This window comes from Brachionichthys hirsutus, chromosome 24 (assembly GCF_040956055.1).
Source record: "Brachionichthys hirsutus isolate HB-005 chromosome 24, CSIRO-AGI_Bhir_v1, whole genome shotgun sequence".
NCBI lineage: Eukaryota > Metazoa > Chordata > Actinopteri > Lophiiformes > Brachionichthyidae > Brachionichthys > Brachionichthys hirsutus.
The window spans coordinates 4,266,319-4,284,030 of NC_090920.1; the positions used below are offsets into that span (position 1 = coordinate 4,266,319).

General features: G+C 50.1%; 2 protein-coding genes across 2 annotated transcripts in view; one reads left to right on the forward strand and one right to left on the reverse strand.

Moving 5' to 3' along the window:
- LOC137911895 (fibroblast growth factor 14-like) overlaps positions 1–1,603 on the forward strand; it is an 8,077-nt gene extending 6,474 nt beyond the window's left edge. Inside the window, 4 exon segments of the mRNA XM_068756237.1 lie at positions 1,110–1,196; positions 1,198–1,309; positions 1,456–1,467; positions 1,470–1,603. Of these exon segments, the coding sequence (XP_068612338.1) occupies positions 1,110–1,196; positions 1,198–1,309; positions 1,456–1,467; positions 1,470–1,603 (345 nt within the window).
- Positions 1,604–9,151: 7,548 nt separating this feature from the next.
- Positions 9,152–17,517, reverse strand: LOC137912077 (gamma-tubulin complex component 3 homolog). Its single transcript, XM_068756431.1, has 23 exons — positions 17,442–17,517; positions 16,785–16,892; positions 16,646–16,713; positions 16,473–16,550; positions 16,193–16,386; positions 15,077–15,243; positions 14,885–14,997; positions 14,207–14,332; positions 14,059–14,127; positions 13,797–13,929; positions 13,546–13,712; positions 13,323–13,433; positions 13,109–13,217; positions 11,605–11,794; positions 11,380–11,515; positions 11,206–11,274; positions 10,966–11,101; positions 10,800–10,888; positions 10,587–10,718; positions 10,362–10,502; positions 10,178–10,294; positions 10,014–10,108; positions 9,152–9,941 (listed from the first exon to the last, which is right to left on the reverse strand). Exons 1-23 carry the CDS (start codon positions 17,515–17,517, stop codon positions 9,875–9,877), a joined length of 2,691 nt encoding a protein of 896 aa, XP_068612532.1. The 3' UTR covers positions 9,152–9,874.
- Positions 17,518–17,712: the final 195 nt, after the last annotated feature.

Sequence of the window (17,712 nt, forward strand, 5' to 3'; positions counted from 1 at the left end):
GGAGCTTTGAAGCTTTGACTCTTGAGGACGTCCTGTGGAGACGCCGCCTCCTCATTGTTCTCTGGGGGATTTGTTTACCCACAATTCCCATGGCTAATTAGCGCCGTGCTAATACCCCCCCCCCCATATTTACTACATCTCTGCAGAAATGACAGAAGGAAAGAAGAGCGATGGAATAAGAAAGAGAGAGAACCCTGCTGCTCGCCCATCAGGAGGCCTCGTCCCTTTCTCTCTCTCGTCCCTTTCTCTCTCTTGTCCCTTTCTCTCTCTCGTCCCTTTCTCTCTCTTGTCCTTTCTCTCTCTCGTCCCTTTCTCTCTCGTCCCTTTTCTCTCTCTCGTCCTTTCTCTCTCTTGTCCCTTTCTCTCTCATGTCCCTTTCTCTCTCTCGTCCCTTTCTCTCTTCATGTCCCTTTCCTCTCGTCCCTTTCTCTCTCTCGTCCCTCGTCTCGTTTTCAGCCTTTCTTTCATTCATTCTTTCCCACTGAGGATCCGACGGCTTGTGAAACCAGCGTTTTAAAACGACTCGCCTGTGCGGTTCAGGTTCCTCGCGCATGTCCTCGCTGTCCAGCATTGCTAAGTCTCTGCACACAGGCAAAGACCCCCCCCCCCCCCCCCCCCCAGTGAATCCATAATGAGGGGCTGGAGATCAATTCTAAATTCATTCTGATAAAGGAAAATGATTCGGCTGCAAACCCAAACTGCCTGACTGCCAGTAAATGGAGCATCCATTCATCAGAAACCTGCCCCGTGCATTTAGTCACCCCCTCCCTTCTCAGCGCTGGTTGGTTGCCACGGCGACACTGTCGCCTCTCTTCCTCACGTTGCTATGAGACTCGGACCGACAGACCTGAGCGGAATGACAATGCGTTTGTGTGGCCCACGGCAGCCAATAAGAGACGATCTGGAGTCGGACTAGAACGTCCCCTTCTGGGGGGGTCTGGGGACCTCGGGGGGGGGGGGGGGGCGGTAGCTTTGCTGTTCTTTCATATCCTCGCTGTCAGTCGGAACACGCGTCGTCTAAATGATAACCAGAGCTCCTGATAAAGACGACGTTTCTGAGTCTGTTGCCCCCCCCTCTGTTTCGCCCCCCCCCCCCCCCCCCCCCCCAGGAACTGTTCACGGCGGAGTGCAAGTTCAAGGAGTCGGTGTTCGAGAACTACTACGTGATCTACAGCTCGATGCTCTACAGGCAGAAGGGAGTCGGGCCGGGCCTGGTTTCTGGGACTCAATAAAGAGGGCGGGGCCATGAAGGGCAACCGGGTCAAGAAGACCAAGCCGGCGGCCCACTTCCTGCCCAAACCGATAGAAGGTAGCGTTTTATTCTGCTTCCTGGTATTCCTCTTCCCTTCCGCTTCCTCCTTTCCTCTCCTCTTCCTTCCCTTATCTTTAATGATTCCCATTTTTCCTTACTGCTCCCTCTTCTGTACCCCCCCCCCCCCCCCCCACCCTCTGTAGTTGCGATGTACCGTGACCTTCGTTACACGATGTAGGGGAGGCGGCGCCTAAGCCCGCTGGCGGCCCAGCTTCTAAAAGCACAACCAGCGATCCGGTGGTCATGAACGGCGGCAAACCTGTCAACAAACCCGACAAGGAGGCGACATAACCCCCCCCCCCACCCCCCCGCACGTGTCACGCCCTCCTGGCCAATCAGAGCCAAGACAAGTCAGAGACTCGCACCGCAGCTGAGCTAAAAAAACTGCAACAAGAAAGACAAAAGAAACTGTTCAAGTTCAGCAAAGGGGGGGGGGGGGGGGGGGCAAGTCCCATCTCACCTCTCCCTATTGGACGGCTCCAGCTTTGTGGGATGGGGGGGGGGGGGGGGGGTCGAGATGGGCCCAATGGCAGCCTTCACGTGGGAGACTAAATGACTATTTAACAAAACTATTGAACAATGGAAACGTCTTCGCTGTTCACACGGAGGAGAACGTTATAGACGGGGGGGGGGGCAAACCTCACGGACAGGCCAGCTGGCGTCCTCGTTTCGGTTGCCTTGACAACTACTTGAAAGTAAAGGTAAGAAAGAAGGTGATCAGGGTGAATGACGTTAAAGCCACCGTGTAGAGGAGTAACTGAGTAAAAGTACTAAAAGTACTTCATTCATCTTTGTGTTGTCGACGCATCAATGTGGAGGATTATATTTATATATATATATATACATGTATATCTATATATAGTGAAGCCGGACTGTCCTGACTAGCCGCTGTCTCACAACGAGCACGTTTCAGCCACGCCGCAGCTTCGTTTCGGTTTAGCGCTAGCAGCTACACAAAGTTAGCCGCAGCTGAAACATGCACGTGAAACGTGCACGCCTGAGCGACGTGCACCAAATAGATTCTTTCTTTGCCTTCTCACTGTGAGCGTCTCCGCGGTCCGGTCCGGTCCGGTCCGCATCCAGGCTTTCTGTTGACACTGTGATCGTGTTGTTGTGTTCGTCGTCATTGACAACGAAACGGACGCAAGCTTCCAGCGCGCTTCTCTTTGCTCCCAAACCGCCGCAGACTTTAATCAGATTACTCATCGAGGGTAGCTGTAGCCCCCCCCCCCGCTCAGAGTTTGACATGACACCGTTTTCAGGTAACATTTAATCAACTAATTGCACCCTAATATAGCATTCCTGCTAGCCTGCTAGCCGCGATGAGAGCGTCCTTCGGTTTCCCTCTGAAATCATGACTTTGATGAGTATGCAAATGAAAAATAAAAAAATCATTCTGGAGCTTGATGGTAAAAACGCGTTTAATGGACGGTTCTTCGACGTTTGCGGTTCCGTTACGTTCTACACTGTGATCTCGATGCTTAAAAGTCGACGTGTTTCCACTGTGGGATCGTCCGAGGTGATGAAACTAGATTCCTGCTCTGTGAGTGCCTCTCATGATCAACAATGACTGTTTCTGCTAAATGCTAAGCCTTCCTGGGCTCCATGTTGGGGGGGGCAGATTCTCAGAGTTTGTTATTTTTGAATGCATCCTCTGGTTTCTCAGCTGCCTGCGTCTCTTTGAAGCGACTTCACTCGCTGGAGGATAATCGGATCAAAGAGAAGGACTTCAATCGTCTCCCCGCTTTATGAAAGCAGCCGCTGCAGATCCGTGGCTCTAGATTCAGAACGAACCGTGTTTGGAATCCGCTTTGAGATCAGGAAGATGTTTTCTCCCGCCCTCCTTGCTCGTCTTCATCCTCCGTTTGGGCTGGTTCCCACTTGTTGCATGGAAAGACGACCGGATGTGATGGGAATGGAAAACATCTGCAGTTTGCACATCTGGTTCCTTTCGTTCATGGCTGCTTAGATGCTTGATGGCCGCCGCCACCGCCTCTCTGGGTGAAAACAAACTGCATCCGGAAATCAATCGTTGTTAAGGGGCAAAGGTTGAATGCTGAAGACCTCACAAACACTGTAAATAACGTTAATCTAATTGCATGAAGTCACAAAGTCTTCGCTTTGGGACGAGTGTGTGTGTGTGTGTGTGTGTGGGGGGGGGCTGATCAGAGTTCCACATACAGGAGCCAAATTTACAAATCCCAAAAAATCCACGACCCGCCCGTGATCAAACCTACTGACCTCTGATTGGCTCGGCCTGAAGATCATGCTAACCGACGCGCTATCACCGTGCTAGCTGTGAGCCACAATCAAACTGTAGCAGATGTACGTCTCCTTATGCAAAGCGACGCTCGTCTGCTTTCCGTGTCTGATCCGTGCTGTACACACTGAAAAAAATAAAGCTGAATAAAGGATTTATAGAAAGGAAACTGATCGATTTGTTTATTGGCTAAAACCTCATCAATTTATCATCATTAATGATGCAATAATCCTAAACCTTTTCATAGGTACACCAGTATGATGGCACGCACACACATGCACACGCACACACACACACACTGCCTCCTTTTAAAGACCGATGAACCAGCAAATTGTCTAATTACGTGACTTTAATTCAAATCTAGTTATGGAAATGTTTTATTATTGTCGTTTATTATTAAATAATGCTTCGTGACTCCGTTCTCGAGTTACCTTTATTTTTTAGAACATATATTTTTAGAATTTGTAACAATTTTAACTCTTGCCTCCCCACCTTTTACCAATTTGTAATTTTTTGGGGGGAATTCGGAACAACTTCTGCTTTTCGGTCGTCTGTCCCGCCCGGAGTCATCTTCATCTTCATCAGCTGCAGTATTTGTACTCTGAACTTTGTTTTCTATTTTCTTAGAAACCGATACTCTGATCACTCAAGTAATGGAGGATGTGTCTTTTGCATTTGTTGCACAGTATTTGGGGGACATTGGGGACACGCGTCCCTCCCTCTGGCTGCAGCCCAGCAGGGGACATTTGAATATTTTTTTAATATTTATTGAGTTTAAAATCTGGTCGCAAACATGTTACTGCAGCATGTCAACAGTTTAGAATTAAATAAAACATTTGAGTTATTAATGAACTATTATATTATTATAGTCAACCTTTTTATTTCACAGAAAATGCCTTTTCAGAAGAAATTTGAAGCATAAAAAAAATAGGAATGTGGTTGATTAAATAAAAAAATGACCAGCCAGTAAGCTGCAATTAGTGTTTCCATGACGACATGATTCCAGTCAAATGTAACAAATCTCGGATTAATTAGCTTTTAATTTTAGCTAGTAATTACATTTTACGGTTCAGAGTAGATGAAGGTCACGAAACGATGAATGACACTCGACACCGTCTGTTCACGCCCAGTCTCCTCTTTGAGCCCTCCTCTCCTCCCCTCCTCCTCTCCTCTCCTCTCCTCTCCTCTCCTCCCCTCCTCCCCTCCTCTCCTCACCTCCGTCGACCTGATGGAATTATTACCTTCCCTTCGTCGCTCCTCTTCTTGCAACACTCAAAAAAAAGGGGGGGGGGGGGTGTTAATGAGGTAAGAGGCATGGGAAGGCAGGAATAATTTATCTCACGGGTTATAAATGACATTTGACACACACAGAGAGAGAGAGAGAGAGAGAGAGGGAGTAGGGTAGAGCAGCATCCAACCAAGCCAACGTGCACTTTGAATACTGATTAACCAGTCAAAGCCTATTTCTGCCTGGCACCAGGAATACTGATTGGCTGCCATGGTAACCAAGAAAGCGTCATTGCTATAAGCAGGAGGAGGAGAAGTACCTGAGTGAGCGGACGGAGACACTTTTATCATGCTCAGGAAATTAGCTTTAAATACGACAGCTTTACACTGGAAAAAAAACAATCGTTTGATAAAAAAAGATTATAATTGATCATTAAAGGTCTTTCAGGCAACCCCAAACTGCCCCCAGTGGGTATGTATTATTCCAGGCAGGCGAGAAGCTCCCCTAATCTGTAATCTATATTAGATCTACACCTCATGTACTCTGCATATCCCAGAATAACATTCTACAGCGGCAGATTAAAACGGAACGTCATCTCAAGGCGCTTACAGGGGGAGCAGGAAAAGGCCGAACCCCGGCCGAGCCACGGGATCGAGCGCAGGACTTCCCTTTAACGGGCGTTATGTTGCAGCTCGTGTTGCGTGGAGCATTTGGTTTATGCATCACACCTGAACGGGCCCCTCAGCATGAATAAATCAGCCCCAGAGTGCAACAGCAGGTAGGTATTTTACCCCCCCCCCCCCCCCAGTTTTAGTCTGAGACGGATCCGTGGAGAGAGAGATATTTCCCAGAATAGGCCACTTTATTTCTGCTTTACCTCCTTGCAGGTGTTGAAGGGGAAAAGTGGACCGGAGCGGAGAGAGTCCAGACGGAGGCGATCAATGTCAAAGTGCAGCACAAGGAGCAAGAGAAAAACCGTCTGTTTGCTGGTTTGGTGACCGTGGCAACGGAGCAGCACGTTAGATTTTTTCGTGAGTGTGTCCCTTGCTAGTGTCAAGGCGATCGCGTGGAAAATCAATTCGATTTGTTGCTACAGATAGCAAAGGCAGGTTTTCAAAGCGCTTTTGTTTCCTTTTGATGCGGTTCTTTAATTCCTGCCAAACTTTTTAACCGGACGAGTCGCAATCCGATTCCTGATATCTGGTCCTCCAGCGATTGCAAACACGGGAGGACAAGCTGCGATGTCGTTTTTGCAGATGATTAAGTTTTGGTGAGGATCCAGAAGAGATAGAACAAGTGCTCCTGTCCAATCAGCATCCAGATCCTGATATTTGTTTGAGAACCACAAGACCCGGATCTGCACAGAGTTCTTCTTCCTGGTAAGAACTATTTCTTTATTCGTAACAAGAGTGAAGTTTTTTCCAGGTTGATATATCCAGGATGTTCTTTAGCTGTCCCTGACAGATATGAATGAATGAATCCAATTCAATATGACTTTATTCGGAATAACCAACATCTAATGAGATATAACCGATTAAAGAAGGCGGCATGAATGTGATTAATTTTTGAAGTAATTACGATGTACTAAAATGAAATGATTACAGTACAAAAACTCTCTGTGGTTTCATATTCCCTCTTATCTTTTCAATAAGGTTGGTCGGATAGAATTCTTATTAAAATGTGACTGATCCTCAAATGATCAAACTTTCATTTTATATTATATTACCAATAATACTAAATTTTCATTTTACTTTAATATTTTTTATATGAATAGTAATTTATTTCTCAAGCCTAATTTTCTTTTTTATATATATATCTTTGATGAGTTACCTTCAAGCTTTATCCTCCCATGTTAAAGCAACAGCGCCCTCTGGTGGCTGTGAGGAGAAACAATTCCTGCACACCTGGAACAATTTCCGTTTTTTTTCAGCTATTTTTCTTAATTCTTAGCTATTTATAGCAGGAATCTAAGACTTAACGATGCTTTAGTTATTTAGATAATCTAATGGATGAATGAACAAAATCCAGATGATCAAGTCATTATCTGTGACCTCGTAAAGACCGGGCTCTGCTCTGATTAGAGTATTTTTTTAAGTGTTTTGTCTTCCAGCTCTCATTGCATCTGTAAATTTCAGTTTCTGGCCTGTAGTTCTCTGGTGGTCCAGGAGGATCAGCGTCTGGCAAGAGATTCTGTTTTCGTGGGTTCAAGCCCGACGAGGTTTGGTTTTAAAAGGTAACGCCTTAAAGCCTGAGCCATGAAGAAATTGCCAGAAAAATCAGATTTTTGGAAAATAAGGTCTTAATGGAACTTTCTGGATTTAAAAAAAAATAAGTCTTTTTTTTTTCATACATTTTTTTTTTACATGTTCTATAATGTACAGATTTTTTTCTAAATTTGATGGAGTTTTGTAAAATGCAGGTGATTTTGTTTGGTTGGTTTTTTTTGAAAATAAAATAAAAATAAATCTAATTTATGATAAAGAAGTCTCAAAATCCCCAAAAGCCGAATGTATCAAAATACTCTTCGCTTTAAAGGAGTAACATTTCCTAAATTGAAGAACTTGAAGGAAACATCTGTGATTTAATCAATCTTTGATCAAAAATCTAAAAAAAAAATATCTATATATATATATATTTTAAGTATTATTTAATTTTCTCTTGGAGGATAAAAGGTTTGGTCACGAGTTTCCTCCTGGACGCTCGGAGTTGATCCTCCACCTGCTGCTCCTTGCTGTACTACCTGATCCTACCTGCCCTGCCATCATCCGGCTCCAGCTGCTTCTACTCACCCTCCAAGCCTTGAGTCTGACAGAGGTCTGTGAAGGTGACCGCGTTTTGTATCTGGGTCTGTGGCCCAGAGGGTAGAGGAGCAGGACCTGGAAGGGAGGACCGCAGGTTCGAGCCCCGGCAGGCTTTTACAATCTTTGTGACGTCGTGCGAAAAAACAGAAAAAAAGCCCCTGGGTCGCAGATTCCCGGCCGTGGCACGAAAACCGGTGGGATTCGAACCCACGATCACGTGGTGCCCAAACCTGCCGCATAACCCTAACCCCAACCCTAACCCCAACCCTAGCCTTAGCCCCAACCCTAACCCTAGCCTTAGCCCCAACCCTAACCCTAACCCTAGCCTTAGCCCCAACCCAAACCCCAACCCTAGCCCCAACCCTAACCCTAGCCTTAGCCCCAACCCTAACCCTAGCCCCAACCCTAACTCTAACCCCAACTCTAACCCTAGCCTTAGCCCCAACCCTAACCCTAGCCCCAACCCTAACCCTAACCCAATTATTACCTTAACCCCTTCTACCCCCCCTAAACTTAAACTTAACCCTTCCTTCCCCTTTGTCTGTTCCTGCCACACTTCCCTCTTTTTTCTTACCTTACCCTTCTTATTTTTTCCTTACCTTGAATTCTCTCCATCCTCAGGCTAGATTTGAAGCGAAAGTGATTGATCACCTGTGCCCGTGCCCATCCAACATCTTAGGATGTTGGATAAAACCCCCCCTAAACCTAACCCTAGCCCCAACCCTAGCCTTAGCCCCAACCCTAACCCCAACCCTAGCTAACCCTAGCCTTAGCCCTAACCCCAACCCTAACCCTAGCCTTAGCCCTAACCCCAACCCTAACCCCAACCCTAACCCTAGCCCCAACCCTAACCTTAGCCCCAACCCTAACCCTAGCCCCAACCCTAGCCTTAGCCCCAACCTTAACCCCAACTCTAACCCTAGCATTCTCTCTAGATTTGAAGCGAAAGTGATTGATCACCTGTGCCCGTGCCCATCCAACATCTTAGGATGTTGGATAAAACCCCCCCTAAACCTAACCCTAGCCTTAGCCCCAACCCTAGCCTTAGCCCCAACCCTAACCCTAGACCCTAGCCCCAACCTTAGCCCCAACCCTAGCCTTAGCCCCAACCCCAACCCTAGCCTTAGCCCCAACCCTAACCCTAGACCCTAGCCCCAACCTTAGCCCCAACCCTAGCCTTAGCCCCAACCCCAACCCTAGCCCCAACCCTAGCCTTAGCCCCAACCCTAGACCTAGCCCCAACCCTAGCCCCAACCCTAGCCTTAGCCCCAATCCTAACCCCCCTACATAGTGATGCGAAAGAGGGGAACATGTAAATCAAGAGACCACGCCCTGAAGTTTGCTCCACCCTGCCTCGCCCTGCCGACTCGATCCTCCTGACGGAAAAGCTTCCGACCCGGTTCCGGTTTGTTCAGACTATTTTCAGGGAATCTGAACCTCTGACTGGATCGTTGCCTCCGGAGAAACATGTTTTATTTAATACGCACAAAATCACACTTTTCCCGATCGCTCCCCTCGAGGCTTTCAAATGAGAGGACGCCGCGCCAAACCTTGTTGACATGTTTATTGACACTGGGCATTCATTCAGAAATATTTACATTCTTCTAAGAGAAATCGGATATTTACGGCTCATTTGTTTAGTGAGGCTTGTTGCGGTCGACTCGTCTCATTCAGAAGACACAGAAAGACGGAATGAGACGCTAATGAAGGTCACGACCCCTGCAATTAGCCGAATAAAAGCAGGTTTATTTCTTATCATTTTTCGCCACTTCTCATCCGTTTGATGGAATTTGTCTGATACGATACGGGAACTGTTAAAGACGTAAACGTAAACTCTTGACTCTCCCAACTCTTTTCCCTAAATGTGCAAACAGAAAATAAAAAATATTTGAACTTGTATGGATTTTGCCTTGAAATCGGAATCGCCTCCGGGAAACGGTCCGATCTAAGGCTTTACACAAAGTTGTAAAAATATCAATATATGATTGAACCCTAGTGGGAAGATACACACTTATATACTTTTGCATAATCTATATACATAAATCCCGTGCCGGGGGACGGACGGTTTCGTTTCCCTCGTGGGACGCAGCAGCTTTAATCCACCTCTGCTGGCGTTCTGAGTTCGAGTCCCTGGACCTCCCGTCCCGTTCTAACCCGGCGTCCTGCTGTGATGTCATCAGTCGTCGGGTGAAGCGCGGCGCTGGAGCGGCTCCTTGAACTCGCACCTCGTGCTCCGTCGGACCAGGAAGTCGGACGGCCCCGCCCGAGTCGTGTCAGATGTTTGACAGTCGTCGGTTGCGGGCGGCTCCCAGCGAGGCTCGCAGCCTGGGCTCTTTGGCTCTGTGGGCGGAGTTAGTGGATGATAAAGACACGCCGCTCGCCCCCGGACGGGGGGGGCGGTTCTAAACGCACCTGTAGTGCTCGTTGAAGTCCAGCCTGAAGCTGAGGAAACGCAGACTCTCATCAGTGCTGGTCATCAGCAGCACCAGGAACTGCTGGACGATACTCTGGAGGGGGAAGCGGGTAGACGAGTGAGGAGGAGGGTTTCTCCTGCGGGGGGGTCGGGGGGGGGCTACCTGGTAGAAGTGGGTGAGGATGCGGAGCTGCGATCGCATCTTCGGCACGGTTTCCTGGAACTCCATGATTCTCCTCGTCTCCTCCGCTTCCTGCTCGGCTGTAACTCCCCACTGACCCTGGACCGGCGACGCAGGTCAGTCTCTGCTGAGCCCAGAGAAGCCCCGCCCCCGCCACGCCCCCTACCTCCTCCCCTCGCCGGCGCCTCCTCTCCTCATGCTGCAGGCGGAGGCTGAGCTCCTCCAGCGCCGAGCGGTACAGCGAGTCCTGGGCGCTTTGGAACTCGATGATCTGGTCGAAAATGGCTCTCAGCTGGTTCAACAGCGACTGGAGGGGACAGACGGGAAGGACATGAAGGACGCGCACGCGTCCCGCGTGTGTGTGTGCGTGCGTGCGTGTGCGTGCGCTCACCCTGCTGCTGCCGTCCAGCAGACACCTGGAGATGACGCTGTCCAGGAAGACGTCGTGCGCCGCGATGATGTGGTCCAGGTCCCGCGCCTGCTGCACCTTGTTCCAGAGCTCGTCCCAGGAGCACTCCAGCACCTGGACGGTCGGAAAAAAAGCACGCGTTGCTCAAAGGCCCGGGGCGGCGGGCCGAACGCCCGGCGTGTCGGCGGACGTCACCTCGAAGGTGATGTAATACTGCATCTGGTGGATGAAGTGGACCATCTCGGAGGCCAGGATGTGGCACTGGTGCAGGACGCCCGACAACTCTGGGCGGCCAATAGAAACGCAGAAGGTAAGCGGGCGCGCGCTTAAGAGGAACGCGGCGTGCGCGAGGAGCCGTTACCGGGCATCGTCTTCAGCAGCTTGGCGTTGCACATCTGGCCCTTCCAGATGTCGGTCAGGATGTACTCCATCCTCTTGGCCCGCCACAGGAAGTTAAAGACGCGCAGGTAGTGGGCCATGCACTCCCGCGTGAACACCTGAGACACAAAGGCGTGGTCACGCACGCACGCACGCACGCACGCACGCACGCACACACACACACACACGCACACGCACGCACGCGCACACACGCGTCTGATACCGTGGAAATGGGTCCGTCGACGTGGTAGTCCAGACTGAACACGTCCCAGCCCGTGTCCCCAGGAGACACCTGGACAGGACAAAGACACGGCTGAGCTGCTACGGCAGGCAGACGCACACACACACGCACACACGCGCACACGCACACACGCACGCACGCACGCACGCACGCTACCTCCAGCAGGCGCACATCCAGCCTCTTGAGGATCTCCGCGTGGTCGAACTGGGCGTTCGTGGCTCTGACCGCCGTCTCCAGGATGCCGGTCAGGTTGTGTTGGTACAAAGTGGTGGCGGGACGCGCCAGCTCCGGCCTGGGGACACGAGGACGAGGACGAGGACGCGGGACGATGAAAGCGGCGCTCGGCGGCGCGAGGAAGCAGAGGCGTGCCCGTTTGCTCACTTGAGCAGGTCCATGAGGTGCCGGATGAAGTCCCCCTGGCCCAGCAGCAGGTACCTCCTCATGGCCTGCAGGTGCTCCAGCAGCAGGTAGCCGCGGTTCAGGACGTCCAGCAGGTACCTGCTGGTGTCGAAGTAGGCGGCGTCGATTTTCTCCTGGAACGCCCCCTCCAGGTCCGACAGCAGCTCGGCAGCTACGAGAGACGGCAGGCGTGCGTTAGCATCATTATTACACGCATTACGGCTTTGAACGGTGTTGCCGTGACGACCAACAACGCTGAGAGCGCAGACGCCACCCAGAAACCTGCACGAACAGGCCAGCTGGAGACAATTGTTGGATTTACTGACATCTAGTGGTGAGTTTGTGTGGCGCACCCAGATATGTGCGACCACATTTGTATCATTATTGAAACATAATTATAAATTACCAAAATTAGTAGCCTTTAAACTAGATACAGATTTACATAATTTTAATAATTATTAAAATTAGTATTTTACATGTTGCCAATATGACCCTGTAAATAGTCAAAGCGGGGCGGAGCCCTTTGTCGCGGTGTCGCGTGAGTGGGCGGGGTTGCGGGTTGTGCTCCAGTTCTGAATGGAGAGAAAAGGAGAAGGGTGTGTCGTATCATTTCCCTAATGATTTGTCTCTTCACAGGTGAGAATTGTGTTGAATGTTCTTAGATAATGAATCCGATGTTGTGTGCCGTTTACGTAAGCTATATATGTGATTGTATGATTTCGTAATTGGTTAGATAACTTTAGGGAGCGTTTGAATGCGAGTTTGAATGGCAGTTTGAATGGGAGTTTGAATGGGTTGGCGGAGCGCACGCGAGTTGTAACGGTCGCCGGCTCGCGGCCGTCTTCCGGGCTCGCGCACATCTTTCAGGTGACGTCCGTTCACGTGAACAGTTAATGCGTGGATATATATGGATATATATAAATTGTACATATATGTATTAAAAATAAATAAATGAGTTCTGAATGGAGAGAAAAGGAGAAGGGTGTGTCGTATCATTTCCCTAATGATTTGTCTCTTCACAGACTTTCTTTTTGTTAATGCGGTCGCCATTTGGGACCCGTAACATTTGCACACTGCAACCAATTATTTGTTTACATATGTTTTTTTTGTGTCTGTATTAAAATAAATTATTGCCCTCCAATATCCTGTTTGCTCTGTTGCCGAGCGACCGGGTGAGGAGAGAGAAAGCGTCGCGTCCTTCAAGCAATGCAGACCGGATCAATAGAAGAGACCTAAGTATAACTCGCTCCTCTTCATAATGAAGAGGAGGGGAAGAAGGACGGGGGAGCGGTAAGAGCATCGACAGCTGCCGGCCGTCGACACGGCAACGTCGATAACGATGAGGAGGCTCTTTATTGGTCGTTTATATCCTTAGTTTCAAAACAAACTCTAAAAATACCAATAAAGTCAGAAATCGTTACCGCTGCTGTTCCACGCGCTCTACCGGAGAAATCGCGGCGTGCACGTGAGAAAGCGGGTCTCCTACCGTCTTTGGGCGTGTCTGCGGAGTTGGACGCCGGCGTGATTCTGCCCGGCGGCGTCCGGTCGTGGCAGACCTGATGCAGGAAGTTGATGGATTTGCCGATCAGAAGTACCTAAAAAGGGGACAGACGGAGAACGTCAGATAGAGAGAGGCGTGCGCGTGTGTGTGTGCGTGTGTGTGTGCGTGTGCGTGCGTGCGTGTGTGCGTGTGCGTGCACCTTGCGGGCCTGATCCATGGTGATAAACGACGGGATCATGGACTTCCTGAGGGAATACTTGTCGTGCCACAGACGATCAGCTTTCACGTTGGGATCCGACGCTACGAAGAACTGCGCGTACGAAAGCACACGCCGCACGCCGTTTCAGTTCCCAGACCGGGTCAACGGAAACGCCTCCGAAAGCAGGGGCGGAACTCACACCGAGCCACGGCGCGCGCCGTACCTCGTGGTAGGTGTCTTCCAGCTCGCCGTCGTAGATCCACCTGTACAGGAAGTTGAGGATGGGATGCGACACCAGGCTGAGGATGTGCTGAACCAGCGCCCTCATCTGCGGGTCTCCGGTTTTCCCGTACGAATGGACGGCCGACGCCAGCTCGCCACCTTTCCGACCTGCCGGCGCACGAGAAGAAAGAACCGAAGCGAAATAAAAAACGTCGCTTCGACCCCTCGCCGCCGTCGACGCCCCCGACGCACCTTGGCAGAAGTCGACGAGCGCCGCCAGCGTTTTGAGCCGGACCTTGGGGTCGTACATCCAGACGAGGAGCCTCCTGAGCGTCAGGCTCCGCCCTGTGGACGCGTCCACGTCCTGCTCGTCCTCCACCTGCAGCTGCAGCGTGGAGCACACAGGAAGACGGTGAAGCGTCGGTTTCACGGCGGAGCGCGGGGGGGAAGTTTCAACGCGTCGGTATAAAGAGCGCTGCGGCTACATCCCGGCGGGGGCGTTTGTTTCGCGCACCTGGGAGTGGAGGACGGAAAGCAGCCTGTAGTACTCCTTCAGCTCCAGATGTAGCGCGGCGCAGAAGCTCTGAGGGACGAAACAAGGTGTGGCAGAGATGAGGGGGGGGGTCCTCAGGTACAGCAGCACGCCGTCCACTTGGACCCACCTGGCCGACCAGACCGAAGGCCTGATCCAGGCTCCGGGCGTCGGTGTACTTCCTGACTTTGTTGTGGAGCCAGCCGAGCTCAGCTAGCCGGCTGCTGGTGTCCCTCAGGGACTTGCACAGTACGACCTGGTGGGGATGAAAAGCACTCGCACCATTACCCAAGTCCCTGGGGGTGCATCGGGGAGGGGGGGGGGGGCAGGATCGCTCAATCGGCTCCTCTCACCTGCATCTACGACGAGCTAACGCTACCCTTAATGCTAGCTACGAGTGACTCAGAGCCGATGCTCTTCATCAGTGACAGCAGATTAACCGCGAGGCTAAGTTTAGCATCACTGAGAGACTGAGGCGCACTTATCGATGCTACGGAAGAGGAGGGGGGGGGGGGGTTGAAAGGAATGGACACGAAAGAGAGAGAGAGAGGGGGAAAGATCGATGTGGCTCGGAGCCAAAAAGCTTCGTATTGATCCGTTGATTCTTTTAAAGTCCGGTTAACAGCTCGCCTCTCGACGCACGGCGCGTCGTCACGTCAACGCGAGAACGCGCCCCGCCCAAAATGAGGCCGACGGGTTTCACCTGGGTCGCCGGCGAGTTCAAGCAGCGCCTCTTTTTAAGGGTCGAATACTTTCCTTTTCTCAGTCGTGATTTGAAACAGGGAATGCATCCGAACTCTTCAGCTACCTTGGCGTCTGTCTTGTAGCCGTTATCCTGGGCGCTCATTTTGATGAACTTGCCGTCAATTCCTTGGAAGACGTAGAGAATGTCGCGCACCAGCGCCGCCTCGCTCACCTCGCCTGCGCCCACGGGAGAAGGAGAATTTACGATGATGCTTTTACCAAGACCTGCGCCGCACGGAGGCGCCAGGGCGCTCACCGTCCCGGGGAGGACGGACCACTCTGGCAGAGGCAGCCGGGGGCGCGAGGGGCGGCCGGGCGGGGGGCGGGTTCAGAGCGGAGGGGGGGGGACAGTTCACGGGAAGAGTCCAGGCCAGCCGGGAGCCCAGAGGCTGGACGGCGCCGGCGGCAGACGGAGGGGGTTGCCTGAAAGACAAAGATCTGGGATTAAAATTCATGAAGAGATCAAATTTAGCTACTGTTTAACATTTAGCTTAAATTTAGTATAATATTACTAAAGGCTTAGAAACGGTTGGAACGCCTGAATTAAAGCTTTGCTAAATATTGAAACGCCATATTTAATTGAAAAATGTAACAAGACAAGTCCTTTTTGGGATTTGGTGAGCATGTTTGAAAAGGTGGTTTGGCTGTAACAAAAATAGGAAAACAAGTTCATTTTCAACCAGAAATCACTTTTAGCAGTTCCTAAAAAATAATGTGAAAAAAAAAAGTTTTTTTAAAACTTAAGTTAAAAATTAAACTGTAATTTTCAAAAACCATTTTCTTTTCTCAGAGTCAACATTTCAAATATTTTAATTGCTATCTTCAAAACACATATTTGCTTTCATTCATTTGCAAACTATAGCCTAGAGTTTTAATTTACGCTTTACACGGTGTCCCAATATAAAGTACATCCAATGGAAACTGAATAAAGTCGTTTAAAATGTCGCTCGCTCACATTCATGTATTGTTCGAGGCACATTTCTATAATTCAATAAATTCTATTGTTCCAAAAATGATGCAAATAAAGAAAAGGGGAAAAAAAGAAAGAAAAGCACCGCCCTGTTTTCCTTTTTACTGGGGAAACCTTTTATGTTTGGAGACCGGATTTAGATTCCAGAGTGCTCGCTGGTCATTTGGATCTGAACGAGCTGCATTATTAATGCGGAGAAATGGAATTAAATGGCCTCATAAAAACGGATTTAGAAAAGGCTGAGTGGGGAGTCCATTCCGTCGTGTTAACCGACGCGTCCTCTCCCGGACTGTCTCTCACAGGACGAGCGCCGCGTAAATAAACGGCCCTCCGTTTCCCTTTCCTAAGACAGACGACGACGTCTTTGGATCGATGTAACGGTGCGTCTTCTACCGGTCTCACCCAGACAGCAGCGACTGCGGCGTCGGCGTGGGTCCGTTCAGCGAGTACACGCCCAGGCTGGCGAAGCCGCTGGTGCCCACGGTGCTCCTCTCCCCGTAGCTCAAGGCCAGGCTCTGAGGCCGCGTGCAATAGAACGGCGTGGAGTGGGCGTCCCTCGGGAGGGCCTGGGCGAAGAGGGCCCCAAAGTTCCCGACCTGGAGGGGGGGCAAAGATATTTTAGATGAATAAAAAGTCTCATGAACAGAGAGCTAAAGGAATCTGGGTGCGTTTTGTTCCCCACCCTGCCGGACGGCTTGCGGGGGTCTTCAGAGAGGCTCAGCAGCAAGTAGAGGACGGACCATCGATGCTTCAGAACACTCTGGTCAGAAGACAAACGCGTCGGCCGAACATAATCACAGCCAGATTTTACTCTGGAGGTAACATTTAAGATGCGAGCGAAACGGAACCGCCAACCTGCGTCTGCAGCTTCCTGTGCAGCTCCGAGAAGAGGGCGGCGTCCGCTTCTCTCCTCTGCTTCAGCACTGAAACAGAACCAGAATATTCAAGAGGCGATACTCGCTGCTTTCCACCAACGTCCTGCGACTGCGTTTACGTTCTTTCTTGATCTTCTCCGAGACGAGAAACTCGTCACGCTCGATGGTGGGGGCGTAGTTGCTGCCGATGACTCGCACCGCATACTGGAACTGGTGGGCGACTTCAGCTGGACAACAAACAAACAAACAAACAAACAAACAAACAAAAAGCTCAAGGCAACAAACAGAACCTTCCTCCGAGGCGTCTGCATCCAGCTAACCAATCAGTTAGCTCAAGAGAGCTAGAAGGGAAAAAAAAGGATTTTCAATCTTTATTCCAAAATTTGCACGCGTTTGTTTACGCAGCCGCTGCGTTGGAAACGGGTCAAAGGTCATATTCAGTTCGGCATCCGACCAAAAGGCCTTTCAGCTTTAATTTCGGTGTAATTTCAAAGTTTTCCTCCCTTCCGTTATAGGAACCACTCGTGATTCAGCCGCCCGAAGCCACGTAAAAACACCGATTAACGTCGCTATTTGTGTAAAAGGTGAGCCGAAGTGACCGGTCAATGACAAAGTTCGAAGTAATAGTTTTATTTACGTGTAAAACATTCTGTGAATACGAATGTGAACGGCCACAACAACAAAAAGGCTCATTTGTAAATGCGGCTCGCGTTGACGTTTCTTACGTACTTTGTGTACTTGAACGGAGCATGCTAATGCTATATGATGCTAGCTACCTTCGCTTTTCCCCGTTATCCTGCAGCAAAGGCTCTGGAGAAGCACGTTGGGTGATTTCTGATCCAGAGTAGCCATATCGATCAGGCTAACTGTGCGCGCGCCACCCAATAACGGAACAAATACCACACTTTGATACGAACTAACTCCAGTCTTCCGCTGTAAGCGACGCCATTTTGGCACGTTCAGAAAAGCGTACTCTACGTAGCCACGACGTAAGCGCAATTAGCGACGTAAATCCTTCAAAATAAGAGCATGTAAATTGTGACTTGA